Source organism: Anomaloglossus baeobatrachus, chromosome 9, assembly GCF_048569485.1.
Source record: "Anomaloglossus baeobatrachus isolate aAnoBae1 chromosome 9, aAnoBae1.hap1, whole genome shotgun sequence".
NCBI classification, from domain to species: domain Eukaryota; kingdom Metazoa; phylum Chordata; class Amphibia; order Anura; family Aromobatidae; genus Anomaloglossus; species Anomaloglossus baeobatrachus.
In genome coordinates, this window is record NC_134361.1 from 29,924,231 (window position 1) to 29,942,806 (window position 18,576).

General features: G+C 50.2%; 1 protein-coding gene across 1 annotated transcript in view; it reads left to right on the forward strand.

Moving 5' to 3' along the window:
- The first annotated feature begins 213 nt into the window (after positions 1–213).
- LOC142251773 (vomeronasal type-2 receptor 26-like) overlaps positions 214–18,576 on the forward strand; it is a 46,465-nt gene continuing 28,102 nt past the window's right edge. The window contains exons 1-4 of the mRNA XM_075324823.1: positions 214–224; positions 317–538; positions 2,990–3,281; positions 9,364–10,155. Coding sequence (XP_075180938.1) covers positions 214–224; positions 317–538; positions 2,990–3,281; positions 9,364–10,155 — 1,317 coding nt within the window. The remainder of the gene's footprint in view (positions 225–316; positions 539–2,989; positions 3,282–9,363; positions 10,156–18,576) is intronic.

The window sequence follows — 18,576 nt, forward strand, 5'->3', positions numbered from 1 at the left end:
CTTCCCTGGGTCTAGCCTTGAGCCTCTGCTGGTGCCCCGGTGTCTATAATTGTCTGTAGTGCTAACATCACATTAACAGCTCTGCACCCGATCAGTTCTGTCTGTGTAGACAACTCAAATCACCGAGCGCACTGATTGGCAGCAGCGCTGTTGACCTAGCATCATCGCTACAGACAACAGAAACCGGGAGCAGTGGCGGAAACTCGGTGGTGGATGCATAGAAGGTGAGTAAAGGAAAGAAACTCTAAATTTTAGTTTTGAAGTTCTTCCCTTCCTTTGTAAATGTCCTCAAGATTATCTGTTGTCTACTCTATAGAAAGAAGCCAATGAAAGCGGTTTTCACTCTGACCCTGCTATGTATGTTCTGGGTAGAAAGAGCAGGAAGTAAGAAAGGTACGTGTTCCTTGAGCATATCTGGAAACATGAAGCGATACATGAAGGACGGTGACTTGATCCTGGGCGGAGTGTTTCAGCTTTTCCAATTTTCGTATGGAACAATTGAGCTTCAAATGGTTCCAATTTCAAAGCAGTGCCATATGTAAGTGAATGCATGGTCAATGGTTTACATATCTTCTGATATAGTGTTTTGTATACTTCAGTGTGGGCCATTTATATGGCTACACCTAAATAAAATGGGAATGTTTGGTTATATCAACTTCCTGTTTGTGGCTCATTAGTATTTGGGAGGGGGGAGCTTTTCAAGATGGGTGATGACCATGGCGGCCATTTTGAAGTCGGACGTTTTGGATCCAACTTTATATTTTCCAATGGGAAGAGGGTCATGTAACATCAAATTTTTTGAGAATTTGACAATAAATACAATGGTGTGGTGGTGCACATCACATTTTGGGTGTCAGGTCTGAGTATTCCTACATGAACAGTGTCCTAGAAAGTGGATTGGTCATCGTGAGCCAGTTGAATAGCCACCTAGGTCTGACCCCCTTAGACTTTTATCTTTGGGGTCATCTGAAGGCAATTGTTTATGCTGTGAATACACAAAATGTGCAGCATCTGAAACAATGTATTCTGGAAGTCTGTGCTAGCATTTTTTCTGCGGTGTGGCTATCAGTGTGTCAAAAGTAGGAGAATAGTGTTGCATTGACAATCCAACACAATGGGCAGCACTTTGAACACATTTTATAAGTGGTCATAAAATTTTAAATAACTGATGACCAAATAAAGTTACATTAAAACCAAGCACACCATTGTTTTTCTTGTGAAATTCCCAATAAGTTGGATGTTTTACATGACCCTCTTCCCATCAGAAAAAATAAAATTGGATCCAAAATGGCCGACTTCAAAATGGCCGCCATGGTCATCACCCATCTTGAAAAGTTTCTACCCTCCCATATATTAATGAGCCACAAACAACAAGTTGATAGCACCAACCATTCCCATTTTATTTAGTTGTATCCATATAAATGGCCCTCCATGTATACTAGGCAATGGCGGACACAGACCGAAAAGGCCCCCTGTGCTGGAACAGTATATGGGCCCTTTGTAGTTCAATAGTTCTGTCTATGTCTGTATTTGCTTCTTGCTTTGGAGGTAGAAGTGGCACCTTTTCCACTTAGGCTTCTCTGCGGTTACACCGGTTTCACCAATGATACGTCCTCCCCTGATACTAGACGTACATTGCAAATATTCAGTTTTTGTAGTTGGTAAGTAGAAAAGGAGTCTGCATTGAATAATAATTGGTACAGTCTGTTAAATACTATGTAAGTAACTCAGCTAATCAATTTCATAGCTCACAATTACTGGCGGGCTTTTATATGGGGGCACTTTATACAGAAAACACGGTGGAGAAAATTAGGCACTCTTAATTACAAAAAAATCGATGTATAAGTAAAAACACCTTTATTAGTAGGAAAAAATCCATTAAAAAGAGTCAGCGCATGGAAAGGAGAACAAAACTGACGCGTTTCGAACACATTAAAATGTTCTTAGTCATAGCTATGACTTCAGTTTTGTTCTCCTTTCCATGCGCTGACTCTTTTTAATGGATTTTTTCTACTAATAAAGGTGTTTTTACTTATACATCGATTTTTTTTTTTCCACTAAAGAGTATGGATTTTCTCCTCCCTTTTTTTGCGATTCCCTGATGCCGCACAAGATCCGTGCACCTATGCTTTGTTGAGTTGGCATTTCTTCTACTTTATGCAGAGGTATGAGAAACATCAAATAATTTTTATTTCAATATCATTTTGAAAATGTTTAAATTTAACATTTATTTTCCATGTTTTACTTTTAACTTAAAGGGAACCTGTCATCAGATTTGTGCCTAAAAGCTGAGGCCACTACCAGTAGGATCTTATATAGAGCATTCTAGAATACTGTATATAAGAGCCCAGGCCACTCTGTAGAACATAAAGAACACTTTTATTATACTCAGGGGGCGGTCCGGTCCAATGGGTGTCGATGCTCTTGGTCCGGCGCCTCCTCGATCTTGTCCGATCACCATCCTCCTACCCAAACCTGTGTGCATTTCATATCTTGTATCATTCATGGAGAGGCCTCCATTGTGCTCCTGCGCATGCGCACTTTGATCTGCCCTGCTAAGAGAAACGCAAAGAACTGTAATGCGCAGGCGCGAGGAAAGGTCAAAGACTGTCCGTGTATGCACACTACAATAATTTGATCTTCCCTCAGCAGGTCAGCTCAAAGTGCATGTGCGCATACGCGCAATGGAGGCCTCTGTGTGAATAACACAGGACGCGTCATGCACATGGGCCTGGGCAGGAGGACGGCTATCGGACAAGGTGGAAAAGGCGCTGGACTAAGAACAGCAACACCCATCAGACCGGACCGCTCCTAGGGGATTATAATAAAGGTCCTTTTTACATTCTACAGTGTGGCCTGGGCCCTTATATATGGTATTTTGGAATGCTGTATATAAGAGCTCACTGGTGGTGGCCACAGCCAAAATGGAAAAACCTGGTCACAGCTTTCCTTTAAGATTCAGTTTTTGTTAACATATTTGTTTTTTCAGAGCATCTCCTCGTTTTCTAAGGCATTTCCTCGCAGTTGACTTTGCCATTGAAGAGATAAACAAAAATATAAATATTTTACCAAACATCTCTTTAGGATATGATATTTTTGATTCCTGTTTTTATGAAGAAACTGCTGTCGAAGGGGCTATGAAAGTTTTATCTGGAGGTACAACTTTATATCCCAATTATGATTGCCGCAAAAATAATAAGGTGGTCGCTTTCATTGGACACTTACTATCGTCATCATCCCAAGTCATTGCAAACCTTTTTAACATTTATGGCTACTCCCAGGTAAGGTGAATCTTGTCCTGTATAGTCATTAATTGACACAAGTAAGCCTTTCTGATAATGTGTATTATTTGGGTGTAACAACTCTCCCGCTATGGCAGATATTAGGTAAAAAAAGTGTTAGAGGCATGTTGGACCTTAAGAGTGTTACTTCTCTCTCTCTAGCTGAATAAAGCTTGTATGTGTTTGGGATGTTCAAAAGGATTGGGTTCACCACTATATTTGTAAACTGCATGGGCAAGGCCAACATGGAGAAAAAACCTAAGACATATCACAGGAATCTTCTCTCCATTTGACCATTGCCACTCAAAAAAGTCTCTATTTGACCGGAAGCGTCATCTGACCATGCAGCCATTGAGTAGTCATGATGTTGTCACTTTTAGTCCAGCGGTGATCGGTGGTAGCTATGTCCTACTTGGGCTTTCTCCAAACTAGCTTTACTCTGTGATGTTAAAAGGGAACCTGTCATGTAAAAAAATGCAATTAACCTGCAGATATAGGTTTACATCACCACCGCCCCAATCACCGCCGGTTTCTCTCTCTCCCTGTATTTGGACATATGAGTAATCACAGGAAGGGACCGGCCAGCTGCAGCTCTCATTTCCTGTTGAGTACTCATAGAGTCATGGCTGAAAGTGTTGGCACCCTTGAAACTGTTCAAGAAAATGAAGCATTGGAATAGTGCCAGCTCAGAAGCTGACTATGAGTTTTTTTTCTTCCAATCTGGCCAAACATGGGGAACGAGAAGGAGTTGTTCTAGTAATGGACAACCCCTTTAATCGACAGGTAAATAGAATTCTAAAACCTCCTGGCCACCGAACTGAAAGCCCATCTACTGGAAGTCTTCATTCATCCCGGCAGGCTCGGACTTTCTATCTTAGAGGCGCGGTCAGCAAAGCTTCAGTCACCGCTAACTACGTAGTGAGCGATGGCTGTAGCCACGCACCGGCTCTGATTGTTATCCAACTTTCCACTGCGTCAGTACAGATACAGTAGAATATATTTGTCTGTACCCAAAATTGCTACCAATAAGAATAACAGCTTGCCATGGAACCACAAGCCCTACAAAGCTCCATCAATGGTAAAAATAAGATACACAAGACTAGGTGGACACATGTCAGCTGTGGTGCATGAAATTCAGTATGGGCGCCAAACAACAATATAAGCAGAAGGTGATGTGACGCCCTGGGCAAGCCAGGGGTCACAGGTAATGACATCACCACACCCTACACCCCGGATAGGTACACCAAAGCTAAACCTAAAATCCTTGTTGCCTTCCTCCAGGGGCTGATGTCCACACCAGGGGGTGGGCCAGGCGGTTGGCTCCACCCACCGAGGAGTTCACAGTCCTGGAGGCGGGAAAACCAGGCAGTTAGAGTTTGGAGGAGTGAAGTGAGAGATTAGTTTGAGAGGGAAGTGGTAGAGGAGCAAGTGAGAGGAGTTGAAGTAGAAGAGAAAGTGACAGTTTGGAAAGCCTGAAGTTGGTCCGGGTGTGTGCCCCGGACTAAGACAGCAAGGTTAGCAGATGGTGGTGACCGTCTGCAGTGGAGGCTGATTAGAGTTGCCGAAAGGACCGCGGACGGGTGGTGGCCCGGCGGTACCGGACCGGTACACAAGGAGAAGCCAGCACCAGTGGCAGGGGCCTTTCGGATCCCGGCAAGGCTAGGAGTCGCCGTGAATTTGCCAAATCCGTCAGTGAAGGGGACCTCCTGGGTCTCCAAACAACCAAGTCCCGATTGAAGGCAACAGTCCAACCGTATGCGAGAGACACCGCCACCGCCAAGGCACCAGTTTCTCAGGGCCAGCGCCTGCGGGCAAACAGGGGCTCCTCCGGCCCAATATCCAAGTTGGGGAGCGGGTTACCGGTGGGAACCCATCGCTACCAACATTGACTTAGGTGCAGGAAAAGGGACAGTCACCGCTAACTACCGGGGAAAAGCAACAGCAGCCGTCCGTGGGAACCGTCTTTCCGGCCGTGTGTTTTACGAAGAACTGTGTCACCGTCTCAGGCTGAGTGAGTACCACCGTGCCGTGAGGCACAGCGCTGCCCCCGCGACCCTGCACCTCACCAGGCCTGCCATCCCTCATCCCCCATCTCATCACTGGGCCCCGGGACAACCACCCCCTGCCCACGTAGGCGAGAAATAACAACAAAGCTGCTCCCTGTCACCGCTCCCGGGATACCCATACAGAGCAGCGGTGGTGTCCACCAAAATCACCACAACCATGGGTGGCGTCACGGACAATATAAATCCCCAAAACCAATCCCCTTTTCACTCACGGGCGAGGAGCGCCGCTCGAGTCCCCGGGATCCGGCCCATCGCTCGAGCCACCGAGCAGCAGCAGGCCGCAGCAACAGCGGCGGCCGGACCCGAGCAGTAGGGAGAGCTCTGCGTCCCCTCCTCCGCCCGCGACAACTTGGCGTCACGAACAGGATCTTACCGCTCTGCCATTGGGTAGAGGTGCGCCTTGTTACCGCCGGAGGTATCCGGCCAGAAAATTTCAGAAGCCGCCATCTTTGGCGCGAAAAGTTCCCGCTCGAGCGTCTTCTCGAGTAGTGGAGGCGCGAAGGCCAAAACCCCGCCCCGATAGAGGAGGGGCCGGAAAGAGGCTAAGGGGGACTAAATGGCGACTGGTCGCATGTAGCCGCGGCTATAAAAGCAGAGACGCCAGGACTCGGCGGCCATCTTGTTGCTAGTTCCTGGAGAGCGTGACTGCTAGGATGTCCGCTCCAACTAACAGCAGCGAGACCCCTGCACCCGGCACAGCGGCGTGGGTGGAGGACCGGACCGTCCCGCTGAATCAACGTCTGCAGGCCCGCATGCAGCTCCTCCTGGAGGAGTGGGAGGCCGACATGGTGGACGTGGTGGCTACTATGCGGAGATGCGAGGTGGAGAAAGATTTGGAGGAAGGGGTAAGAGACCCACGTCCCTGTATTCCCGAGGGATCGGCCGCTGCGGCTGAGGGGCCCGGCCTACACCCGTTCACCCTACTGTCTTCCCCGCTACCCGCGTTAGCCGCTGCCGCCCCGCCACTAGGCCCGCTACCTGTCCAACCGGTAGCGGTACCCTGCCCGTCCGCCCAAGCGGACCGACCGGCTGCAGATGCCCGGCACAGCCCTGAATTGCTTCCCCAGAGGCCACCAGAGCCGAGGCCCCTTGCTGAAGGTCTGTTGGAGGCCCCGGCAGTGATTGCACCGGGGTCCGTGCCCGAGCCCGGGACTGTGGCGTGTATGAGGGCCAGAGTGGTTGCGTTCAACCAACGTCAGCAGAGTCGGATCTTCCGGATGATGGAGCAGTGGACCGATGAGATGGAGATGCTGATTGCAGCTACCCCGATGTGCAGGGCGGGAACAGAGGTGACGGAGCCGACTGGTGACCCACGTCCCTATGTCCTACCAGGACCGGCCGCTGCGGCTGAGGGGCCCGGCCCAATCCCGACCCACGCCTCACCCGTACCGTTACTTCGGGGGTGCCTCAGTGTTGGCCAGCCTGACCTATTGCCCCACGCTACAGAGGAAGGAGCTGAGGAGCTGGATACTGAAAGCCAGGAGGCTGCGGCAGCTGGCGGCAACCCGCCTGACGCAGATACAAGTGACAGTGACTCCAGCGACTCCAGCTCTGGTGCTGAGCCCGCCCCTGGAGGTGAGGAGACAAGTGAGCGTCTCCGCTATGTGGGGGAACCGGTAGTTTATTACACCACGAGAAATGGTGGGAATGGATACCGGGCACCCATGTCACAGCAAGCCTGTCACTGGATGTTTGATATGCTGGTGGCAGAGGATCCAGCGGATGCTGAGGAATCAGAGTAAGGCAGCGGAGCACCGTTGTCACCGTCCTCATTGGGACCACCTGTGTGTAGAAGTTTTGAAAGTTTGAAAGATAAAGATGAATGATCAACCGATGAAGTCTCACCTGATTGTACCGTGATTTGAAACCGGCCGTTGCCGGCATTGTTGTCCCCGTGGGGACCGTCTACAGTTTTTACATAGAAACTTCTATGAACAGGCCCGAGAACTTGCAGGGCAACCACAAACGTTAAGTGGAATGTAAATAAAAATGTTTTTGTTGCAGCTAACCGTTACCGCCTCCGGAGAGGCAGGTTGGAGGGAGGGCCCGCAGTGGAGCAGGCTGGGGCCCAGCCACCACCGGAACCGGTGGCTACCCTCTGGAGGGGAAGGACAGATCCCACTTGGGTAACTTGGTTCAGGACTGGGGTCAAGGGGTGCTGCCTGTTTCTTAGGGGCAGCATCAGGGCCAGGTTACTTGGGTGGGAGAGAGCGGCAGCAGCAACCGTTTGAAATGTTACAGTAACGTTTAAGCAAAGTGCCTCCCGCTGTGGGATGAAGTTATTATACTTGTATTATGTTTTATCTTTTTTCAGAAAAATAAAACCGGTGTTGGACGGGCAGCCCGCGGACGGTCTGCATTTTGCTAAGGGGGAATGTGACGCCCTGGGCAAGCCAGGGGTCACAGGTAATGACATCACCACACCCTACACCCCGGATAGGTACACCAAAGCTAAACCTAAAATCCTTGTTGCCTTCCTCCAGGGGCTGATGTCCACACCAGGGGGTGGGCCAGGCGGTTGGCTCCACCCACCGAGGAGTTCACAGTCCTGGAGGCGGGAAAACCAGGCAGTTAGAGTTTGGAGGAGTGAAGTGAGAGATTAGTTTGAGAGGGAAGTGGTAGAGGAGCAAGTGAGAGGAGTTGAAGTAGAAGAGAAAGTGACAGTTTGGAAAGCCTGAAGTTGGTCCGGGTGTGTGCCCCGGACTAAGACAGCAAGGTTAGCAGACAGTGGTGACCGTCTGCAGTGGAGGCTGATCGGAGTTGCCGAAAGGACCGCGGACGGGTGGTGGCCCGGCGGTACCGGACCGGTACACAAGGAGAAGCCAGCACCAGTGGCAGGGGCCTTTCGGATCCCGGCAAGGCTAGGAGTCGCCGTGAATTTGTCAAATCAGTCAGTGAAGGGGACCTCCTGGGTCTCCAAACAACCAAGTCCCGATTGAAGGCAACAGTCCAACCGTATGCGAGAGACACCGCCACCGCCAAGGCACCAGTTTCTCAGGGCCAGCACCTGCGGGCAAAGAGGGGCTCCTCCGGCCCAATATCAAGGTCGGGGAGCGGGTTACCGGTGGGAACCCATCGCTACCAACATTGACTTAGGTGCAGGAAAAGGGACAGTCACCGCTAACTACCAGGGAAAAGCAACAGCAGCCGTCCGTGGGAACCGTCTTTCCAGCCGTGTGTTTTACCGAGAACTGTGTCACCGTCTCAGGCTGAGTGAGTACCACCGTGCCGTGAGGCACAGCGCTGCCCCCGCGACCCTGCACCTCACCAAGCCCCGCACCGGGCCTGCCATCCCTCATCCCCCATCTCATCACTGGGCCCCGGGACAACCACCCCCTACCCACGGAGGGGAGAAATAACAACAAAGCTGCTCCCTGTCACCGCTCCCGGGATACCCATACAGAGCAGCGGTGGTGTCCACCAAAATCACCACAACCGTGGGTGGCGTCACGGACAATATAAATCCCCAAAACCAATCCCCTTTTCACTCACGGGCGAGGAGCGCCGCTCGAGTCCCCGGGATCCGGCCCATCGCTCGAGCCACCGAGCAGCAGCAGGCCGCAGCAGCAGCGGCGGCGGCCGGACCCGAGCAGTAGGGAGAGCGCTGCGTCCCCTCCTCCACCCGCGACAGTGACACCAGCAAAATAATTTGTTTATTTTTTATTACAAACTTCTGAAAACATTATCATTGCTAATATACCGAAAACGAATTATGAAGACTCGTAATTGAGGAAACTGTGGGGTTTTTTCATCATTTCACCCTACTGGATTTTTTCCCATTTTTCAATACATTATATGATAAAGTGCATGATGTGATTCAAAACTACAACTTGTCCTTTAAAAACCATGACCTCAGACTGCTACGTAGATGCAAAAAAAAAATGACACTTAAGAGAAGCGGAGGAAAAAATAAAAGGGCAACAAGTGCTAGGAAGGCATTAAAGAGTAGGTTATTTTCTAGATTTGCAAACTTAATGGCCTCTCAAAATTTTATGTATGTTACGTTTTTATTCTAGGTTAGCTATGGTGCTACAGATCCCATTTTCAGGGACAGAATGCGCTTTCCGTTTTTCTTCCGTACTGTTCCCAATAAACAAGTTAAGAACAGAGTTTTGGTGAAGTTACTGAAGCACTATGGATGGACGTGGGTTGGAATTGTCTACTCAGCGGATGACAGTAATCAAAAAGCAGCAGAGGAACTGATACCCCTCATACTAAAGAGTGATGGTTGTGTGGCCTTCACAGTGAAGATATACCAGGAGGGCAGTGAAATATTTGAAAAGGCTCTCGGTGTAATCCAGAACTCTTCCGCTAATATAATTATAGTTTTCAGTCCATTGGAACATCTGCTCTCTATGGTGGGCCATTTGCATAGACATGATCTACTTTCTGAAAAGATCTGGATTTTATCCCATTTTCCATCCATTCAATATCTTCCTATTAAAAAGTACATGATCATTTTTAATGATTCCCTGATCATCTCACCCTACAGAGAGGACATTCCAAATTTTAAGGAATTTCTATACAATGCAAATCCATACAAGTATCCTAACAGGTTATTGACACACTTATGGACGCAAACATTTAATTGTTACGTTCCATCACCAACTAAATTATATTTAGCATCAGAATTGTGCAAGAGTAACCTGTCTCTTAGAACTGTTCCTCTCTGGGAATATGATGTAGACAATTTTCGACTGACCTATAGTGTATATATAGCCATTTATGCAGTGGCCCATGCCCTTCATAGTATGAACCTTTATCACCGTCAGAAGGAAACCACTTTCATATACCGTTATCCTGGAAAGGTAATGTCATCTAAATGATCCAATATTTATGCAATCACATAATAAAATTAAAGACTAAATGCAATACTCTGTATGTGATGGAATACTAACACTGTGTTGCGGGGGGTGTCTGATTATACAAACCAAAGGGATATCAGACAGTCAGGGTCCACTGTGCAAAGTCTGTGCTGCAGACTATGGCAGAGGATAAGGGGTATCTTGTACTACGGAAGCAGTACTGACACTGATACGTCTCAGTGATACTAGAGCCAATCACGGCGTGTACTGTTAAAGTCACAGCGATTACCGTATTTAGCATTAACGTAAAAGGGATAGGTTAATGAGTGAGGAAGAGTATATAAGTGTGCCGCTGTAAATAGTAGTCTAGAGGGACGTGCACAGAGCATCTACCCTCATGCATGAACCAAGAGGACTGAGCGCCGGGCGGCGTGTGTCAGGGTCTTATATAGACTCTGTTCCTCATTCAAGATGGAGGACACCAGAGCCAATCCGCTGCCAGAACGACAGCAATGACGTCACGCTGGCCTATCACCGAGCAAAGCGTCACAAGCACATGACCAGCGACCAATCGGCACAGAAGGTATCAGAGACATGTGACCACGTGTCACAAGCACATGACCAGCGGCCAATTAGCTTAGAAGGTGTCAGAGACATGTGACCTCGTATCAGCGATGATGTCACCCGCACATGTGCAATGGCTCCAAGATAGGACTTAGTCTCCAGCGCTTGCACATGTGCAGTAGCAAGAAATCCGAACATAGTCTCCAGTGCTCGCACATGTGCAGAAGCAAGAAATCTGAACATAGTCTCCAGTGCCACAGCAACCGTAACAGTACCTCCCCCTCAAGGGCACCCCTTCCGGCGACGCAGGTAATCGGCAACTAAGTTGGGAGCATGGACAGCCTCCTCAGGCTCCCAAGAGCGATGTTCCGGGCCGTAGCCCTCCCAATCTATCAAGAAGAAACTGCACTCTTGAACCATCTTAGAACCAACTATGGCTCGTACCTCATAGCTAGAGCGAGAGGAATCAGAGGCAGGAGAGTACACTTCACGACCGTGAGGTAAAATAGCCGGCTTTAACAGTGAGACATGGAATTCGTCATGGATCCTAAGATGGACGGGTAACTTCAATTGGTAGACTACAGGATTTACCTGTCGAAGAACCTCATAAGGACCCAGGAAGCGAGGAGCAAATTTGACAGAGCTCACTCTAAGTTTCACGTGTTTTGCAGAGACCCACACAAAGTCCCCAGAGAAAAGACAGGAGCCGGGCGACGAAACCGATCGGACACCGTCTTCATACGGTCCTTAGCTGCTTGGATCGACTCTTGAGTCCGATCCCAAACCTCTCTGGCATTAGTTTATAAAACCTAAAATAATGTAGCCCCAATTTTTCCAATAAATAGAGGTGGGGATACAAAAGAAAGAGGACCACGAATAATCAAAGTGAAATACAAAATTTAATAATTTGTACAAAAGGTGATACAGGACACACAGTGGAGGCAGGCTAGATGGAAACAGCCTGCCAGGAAACAACCCACAGCAATACCAGGACACACCACCAGATAGCAGCCTGCTGACAGGCAACAATGTAATAAAGATAGTACAAGGTAAAAAATGGCCCGTAGAAAGTCAAAAGGGACAGTGTAGAGAACAAGTTATAATGAGGAGATCTGTAAAACCCCCTAAAGAGTCCCAAATGGCAAAAGGGCATGAAGGATTAATCACTGTTACCTTGCGTCATGTCAGAGCAGGGATGGTGGATGTGTCCGGGCATGGGGGCCGGGCCTCGACACGCGTTTCACCAAAGGCTTCGTCAGGAGCGAGGAGCAAATTTGACAGAGCTCACTCTAAGTTTCACGTGTTTTGCAGAGACCCACACAAAGTCCCCAGAGAAAAGACAGGAGCCGGGCGACGAAACCGATCGGACACCGTCTTCATACGGTCCTTAGCTGCTTGGATCGACTCTTGAGTCCGATCCCAAACCTCTCTGGCATTAGTTGCCCAGTCGGCCACAAGAGGATGAGGTGCAGCAGCGGGAAATGGTACCGGTACCCTAGGGTGTTGCCCATTATTGAGTACGAACGGTGTCTGCCCAGTGGCCTCAGCCAGCGAATTGTTAAGGGCAAATTCTGCCCAGGGTAGGAGGGAGGACCAGTTATCGTGGTTCTCAGCAACAAAGTGTCGAAGATATATAATCATGGATTGATTGGTACGCTCTACCAAACCATTGGTCTCCGGATGATATGCCGAAGAGAGATTCAACTCAATTTGCAGAAGGCTACAAAGATCTCGCCAGAAACGGGAAGCAAATTGTGGGCCTCTATCATAAATGATACGATCTGGCATCCCGTGAAGCCTAAAGACATGCTTGAGGAATAGTTTGGCAAGTACCCTGGCAGATGGGATTCTCGATAACGGTACGAGATGAACCATCCGGGAGAAATGGTCCGTAATGACCCACACAAATCTATGTCCCTGTGAAAACGGAAGATCACCCACAAAGTCCATGCCTACCACCTCCCATGGTCTATCTGGCACTGGTAAAGGATGCAAGAGCCCAGCCGGTCTCTGCCGTAACAGACGGTTGCGAGCACACGAGTAGCAGGACCCGACATATCTCTTGACGTGGCTGGTTAAGTGTGGCCACCAATACCACCTCTCGAGTAACTCTCGTGTCCGTCTAATACCAAAATGCCCACCCACCTTTGAAGTGTGGGCCCACGACAGTATATCATTCTGTCGATCAGGCGGAATAAAGGTCTTGCCCGGTGGGATTTGGTCTAACGTCACAGGGGAGAGCGTATGAAAAACCTTGGAGGGAAGGATAAGATGAGGTTCGTCAATCTCTTCCTGGGTAGAAACCATAGAGCGAGACAGGGCGTCTGCCTTGTTTTTCTTACTCCCAGACAGATAGTTGATGGAGAAGTGAAAGCGGGAGAAAAACAAGGACCAGCGGACTTGGCGAGGATTCAGACGCTGAGCAGTTTGTAAGTACGTCAGATTCTTATGGTCTGTATAGACCTGGAAAGGATGTTTTGCTCCTTCTAGCAAGTGACGCCACTCCTCCAAGGCTAATTTCAGGGCGAGCAGTTCCCTATCCCCAATGGTATAGTTTCTCTCTGCCGGTGAAAAGGTTTTAGTAAAGAAGAAACACGGCCTTTTTCGACCTACACCGTTCTTTTGATACAAGACCGCACCAGCACCCACTGAAGAGGCATCAACCTCCAAGAGGAAGGGCTTATTCTCATCGGGTCTTTGAAGTACGGGAGCAGTTGAAAAGTGTCTTTTTACTGCTTCAAAAGCCTGGGATGTCTCAGTAGACCAGACTTTTGGATTAGCACCTTTCTTAGTCAAGGCCACCAAAGGGGCCACCAAAGTGGAGAAATTGGGTATGAACTGCCGGTAATAATTTATGAATCCTAAGAAGCGTTGCAACGCATTCAAGGAATGAGGTTCGGACCATTCCAGGACAGCAGAGAGCTTCGCAAGATCCATAGCCAGACCCTCTTGTGAGATAATGTAACCCAAAAAAGGCAAGGATGACTGCTCGAATACACACTTTTCGAGTTTAGCAAACAATGAGTGCTCCCTTAAACGGGAAAGGACACGAACGACTTCCTGACGATGAGTCTCCAGATCAGGAGAAAAAATCAGGATGTCGTCCAGATACACCACGACGGAGGATAACAGTAAATCCCTGAACACATCGTTTACAAAGTCCTGAAATACTGCGGGTGCATTACATAAACCAAAAGGCATGATGAGGTATTCATAGTGACCGTCTCGGGTGTTAAAAGCGGTCTTCCATTCGTCACCCTCTCGAATTCGTACCAAGTTATACGCACCCCGCAGATCCAACTTCGTAAAAACCTGAGCTCCCCTCAGTCTGTCAAAGAGCTCCGAAATTACTCGTTGCTACTGTGATCAAGTCCTCCAGAGAAGCAGGGACCTCAAGAGTAGCAAGGGCATCCTTGACATAGCCTGCCAACCCTCTCCAGAAGATAGAAATCAACACCTTCTCTGGCCAATCTAGTTCTGCCACCAGAGTTCTAAAAGCAATGGCATAAGAACTAGTGGATAACGAACCCTGATATAGGTCTAACAGTCTCAGGGCCGCATCATGGGTAACCTGCGGACCCATGAATACCGCTTTAAGAGCATCAAGATAGTCTTGATGTCTCAGAGTAACTACATCAGAGCGCTCCCATAGGGGAGTCGCCCATTCTAAGGCTTTGTCCTGAAGTAAGGAGATGATAAAACCTACTCTGGACCTCTCGTAGAGAAGCGAGAAGAGTTGACCTCTAGGTGTATCTGACACTGACTAATGAAACCACAAGATGATCTGGCATCGCCAGAATATCTGTTTGGCAGAGCAAGTCGAGGATCATGTGCAGATGTCACCATGGTCTGAGGTTTAACCTCTATACTCTTGAGCCGCGACACAAGTACTTGTATGTAACGATGTAACTGCTGATATTCTGCCATAACTGCCAGACCCTTGGCTCAGTCCTAATGTTACGGGGGCTGTCTGATTATAAAAACCAAAGGGATATCAGACAGTCATGGTCCACCATGCAAAGTCTCTGCTGCAGACTATGGCAGAGGATAAGGGGTATGTTACAAACCGGCGCTGCCATAGCCGCAAGCAGCCAGCTGCGGTTTCTGTTGCGCCCAGGCACCGGCTGCCGTTCTTGGCCGTGCCTCGGGTTGTCCAGTTGGCTGCTCCTTCCACCATGTCTAAGTGTGGAGAGGCGGCTAGTGCGCATGCGTGCGCCGATTTACCCCAGCCAGAGTCTAAGCCCGGTGTTTTGCCTAGTGAGCATGCTCAGCAAGATTGTGTTATGTCTGAGACTAAGTCCTCAGTTCAGGCTACTGAGCATGCTCCCACAATTAACCCTAACAGCCTCTTTGCACAGGTACTTAGACTTCGTGCTGTGTCTAAGTTCTGGGATGTGCCTACTGAGCATGCTCAAACTGATAGTCTGCTTTCTGAGCCTGTTGCTCAGGCTACTGAGCATGCTCAGGCACTTAGTGCATCAGAGGCTAGGTCCGGTAAGGACCTCACTGAGCATGTCCGTGAGGTGGCAGGCCCTGATAGGGCAGAGGGTGTCAGGTGTCCTGATGATGTGGCAACTCCAGACTGGCTCGCAGAGACCCGCCCCTATGATCTGGCACCTCACCATTGGTCGTCAGATGATGACTGGTGAAGTGTTTGGGACGTGGCTGCCATGAGGTCATCAATGACATGGCGGTTCCGGACAGGTCGCATGTGACGTCACTGATGACATGACACTCTGCTATTGGACCTTGGTGGTTCCACCCTGGGTTTGGGGTGGACCCACGTTATAAAAGGGGCTGGAGACAACATGGAGGTGCGCAGTCTTCATTTAGAGTTCTTGGTGGCATAAGCCTTGTTGGAAGCGGTAGGTAGGGCTAGGCAAACGGTGCCTGTCATGCCAAGATTCGTGGCTCAGCACATGAGGGTCAGGCGCCGTGCTTCCTCGCTACCGTTCCTGTTGTGCTAGAGCAGCTCAGTGGCGTTAACTGGACTGCGGCTGCTGCGTCACCTGTTCAGTTGCGCCTCCTACGCACATGGACAGAATACCTGTTGCGTCGCCTGTCCGAGAGTGCCCTCTACGCACACGGACAGTGTACCTGCTGCGCCACCTGTCCGGTTGTGCCCTCTACGCACACAAACAGCGCACCCCAGAACCCCTGTGAAGTTAACAGGGTGTTCCTGGATTGGGTGTGTGAACCCTATTATCCTCCTCGGCTTCCCAGTCAAATGCAACTGGTGGGACTACCTGGTCTGACGTGTCCTTTACACACGTGGCCAGTCGAGTGGTGGCCAGAAACGCTAATCGGAGGACCGCTCGGCCTGACGTTTCTTACACACATGGCCGACAGGGCGCTGTCTCAGCGGTCTTCTTGGTCAACGCTAACTGATTACCATCCGGCCTGACGTGTTGTTACACACGTGGTCGGAGTAGCGTCCGCTCCACCGAAATGCTAACTGGGTTAGCGTCCGGTCTGACGTGTCCCTACACACATGACTGGTTCCTTGAGTTATCTCAGAGCCATCCAGCTCTATAGTCTCTGCCTAACCCACAGGGTGCCAGCAGCTCCATTACCATCTGGAGCACGGTGGGCCCCGATTGGCGATTGGGATATATACCCCTGGTCCTAATCTGCCGGTCCCCCCGTAACAGTAAGACTGCGCTAGGGTCTGGCTGGCATGGCGTAGATGGAGCAGCTACGTCCGTTCATACTGCAGCTTGATGCCAGAGTGAGGTCTCTGGAGAAGTCTGCTCTTGCTGCTGATATGGATGATGTGGTGGCTCAAGCGGCTGCAATGGTGTCCGTCACCAAGCCTACTCCAACCCTCCCTCACCTCTCGCTGCCCAACAAGTTTACGGGGAACAGCAAGGCATGTAGGGGATTCGTGAACCAGTGCTCAGTCCATCTAGAGCTGTTGGCTGCACGGTTTCCTACAGAGAGGTCGAAGGTGGGGTTTATCATCTCCTTGCTCTCTGATAGAGCACTGGAGTGGGCTATACTATTGTGGGAGAGGAATGACCCCGAAGTACAGGACTCTAAGGAGTTTTTGGAGTCCTTGCGACAAGTGTTCCTGGGGCCTCAGGTCACTCACGACTCGACCCTACAGCTAGTGACTTTGGAGCAGGGGCATACCTTCTCAAGTCAATATGCTGTGAGTTTCAGGACACTTGCTGCAGAACTGGGGTGGTCAGAGAGGACTCTCATTCCACTGTTCTGGAGGGGATTAGCTTCGCACGTGAAGGACGCATTAGCGTCTCGTGAGGTACCAACTGCCCTTGTGGGCCTCATGACTCTGGCTACCCGCATTGACCTGCGGACCTCCGAACGTCAGCTGGAGCACAGGTCAGAGGGTCGTTCAGCCACTGTAGTGGTCTCTCCTACTGCACCTCCCTTAGAGGACATCTCTGTCCCTATGGACATCGCTAGGGTTGGTGTTGCTAGGTATTCGAGTCGCAAGGGCATTTCCTCTTTCGCTTGTGGGCAGTATGGTCATTATGCCAGCCGTTGCCCAAAGCGTCAGGGTAAGCGACCGCGATTGGTGACCATAGCTGGAGGTAGACTGGACTCTGCGTCATCCATTAGGGTGACGTTTCCCGCATCCATTCCCTTTAAGGGATCAACATGGTCCACAAGGGCAAGTGTGGACACAGGTGCTGGGGATAGTTTCATTTCCTCCTCTTTTGCCCGGCGGCATGCCATCCTGCTGGTGCAAATGCCAACGCCAGTGAGAGTCCGTGTGGTGGATGGGTCCTTGTTGCCCAAGGTAATTCACCAGCGGACAGTGCCCATTACCCTTGCCATGTCATCTGGGCATAGGGAGACCATTTCATTTCTGGTTCTGCCTAAGGGTGCAGATGATATTCTGCTGGGTATTCCTTGGTTGAAGCGGCATTTCCCACATATCGACTGGTCATCTGGGGCGATTACGCGGTGGAGCGAGTCTTGTAGCTCCCCCTGCATGTCTCCATCTTCCGCCCGTCGCTCAGTGGTATCTGTGTTGACTATAGACCATTCTAGTGGGAGGGCCGCTAGAGAGGGGGGTACTGTTACGAACCGGCGCCGCCATAGCCGCAAGCAGCCAGCTGCGGTTCCTGTTGCGCCCAGGCGCCGGTTGCCGTTCTTGGCCGTGCCTCGGGTTGTCCAGTTGGCTGCTCCTTCCACCACGTCTAAGTGTGGAGAGGCGGCTAGTGCGCATGCATGCGCCGTTTTACCCCAGCCAGAGTCTAAGCCCGGTGTTTTGCCTAGTGAGCATGCTCAGCCTGATTGTGTTATGTCTGAGACTAAGTCCTCAGTTCAGGCTACTGAGCATGCTCCCACAATTAACCCTAACAGCCTGTTTGCACAGGTACTTGGACTTCGTGCTGTGTCTAAGTTCTGGGATGTGCCTACTGAGCATGCTCAAACTGATAGTCTGCTTTCTGAGCCTGTTGCTCAGGCACTTAGTGCATCAGAGGCTAGGTCCGGTAAGGACCTCACTGAGCATGTCCGTGAGGTGGCAGGCCCTGATAGGGCAGAGGGTGTCAGGTGTCCTGATGACGTGGCAACTCCGGACTGGCTCGCAGACGCCCGCCCCTATGATCTGGCACCTCACCATTGGTCGTCAGACAATGACTGGTGAAGTGTTTGGGGCGTGGCTGCCATGAGGTCATCAATGACGTGGCGGTTCCGGATAGGTCGCATGTGACGTCACTGATGACATGGCACTCTGCTATTGGACCTTGGTGGTTCTACCCTGGGTTTGGGGGCGGACCCAGGTTATAAAAGGGGCTGGAGACAACATGGAGGTGCGCAGTCTTCATTTAGAGTTCTTGGTGGCATAAGCCTTGCTGGAAGCGGTAGGTAGGGCTAGGCGAACGGTGC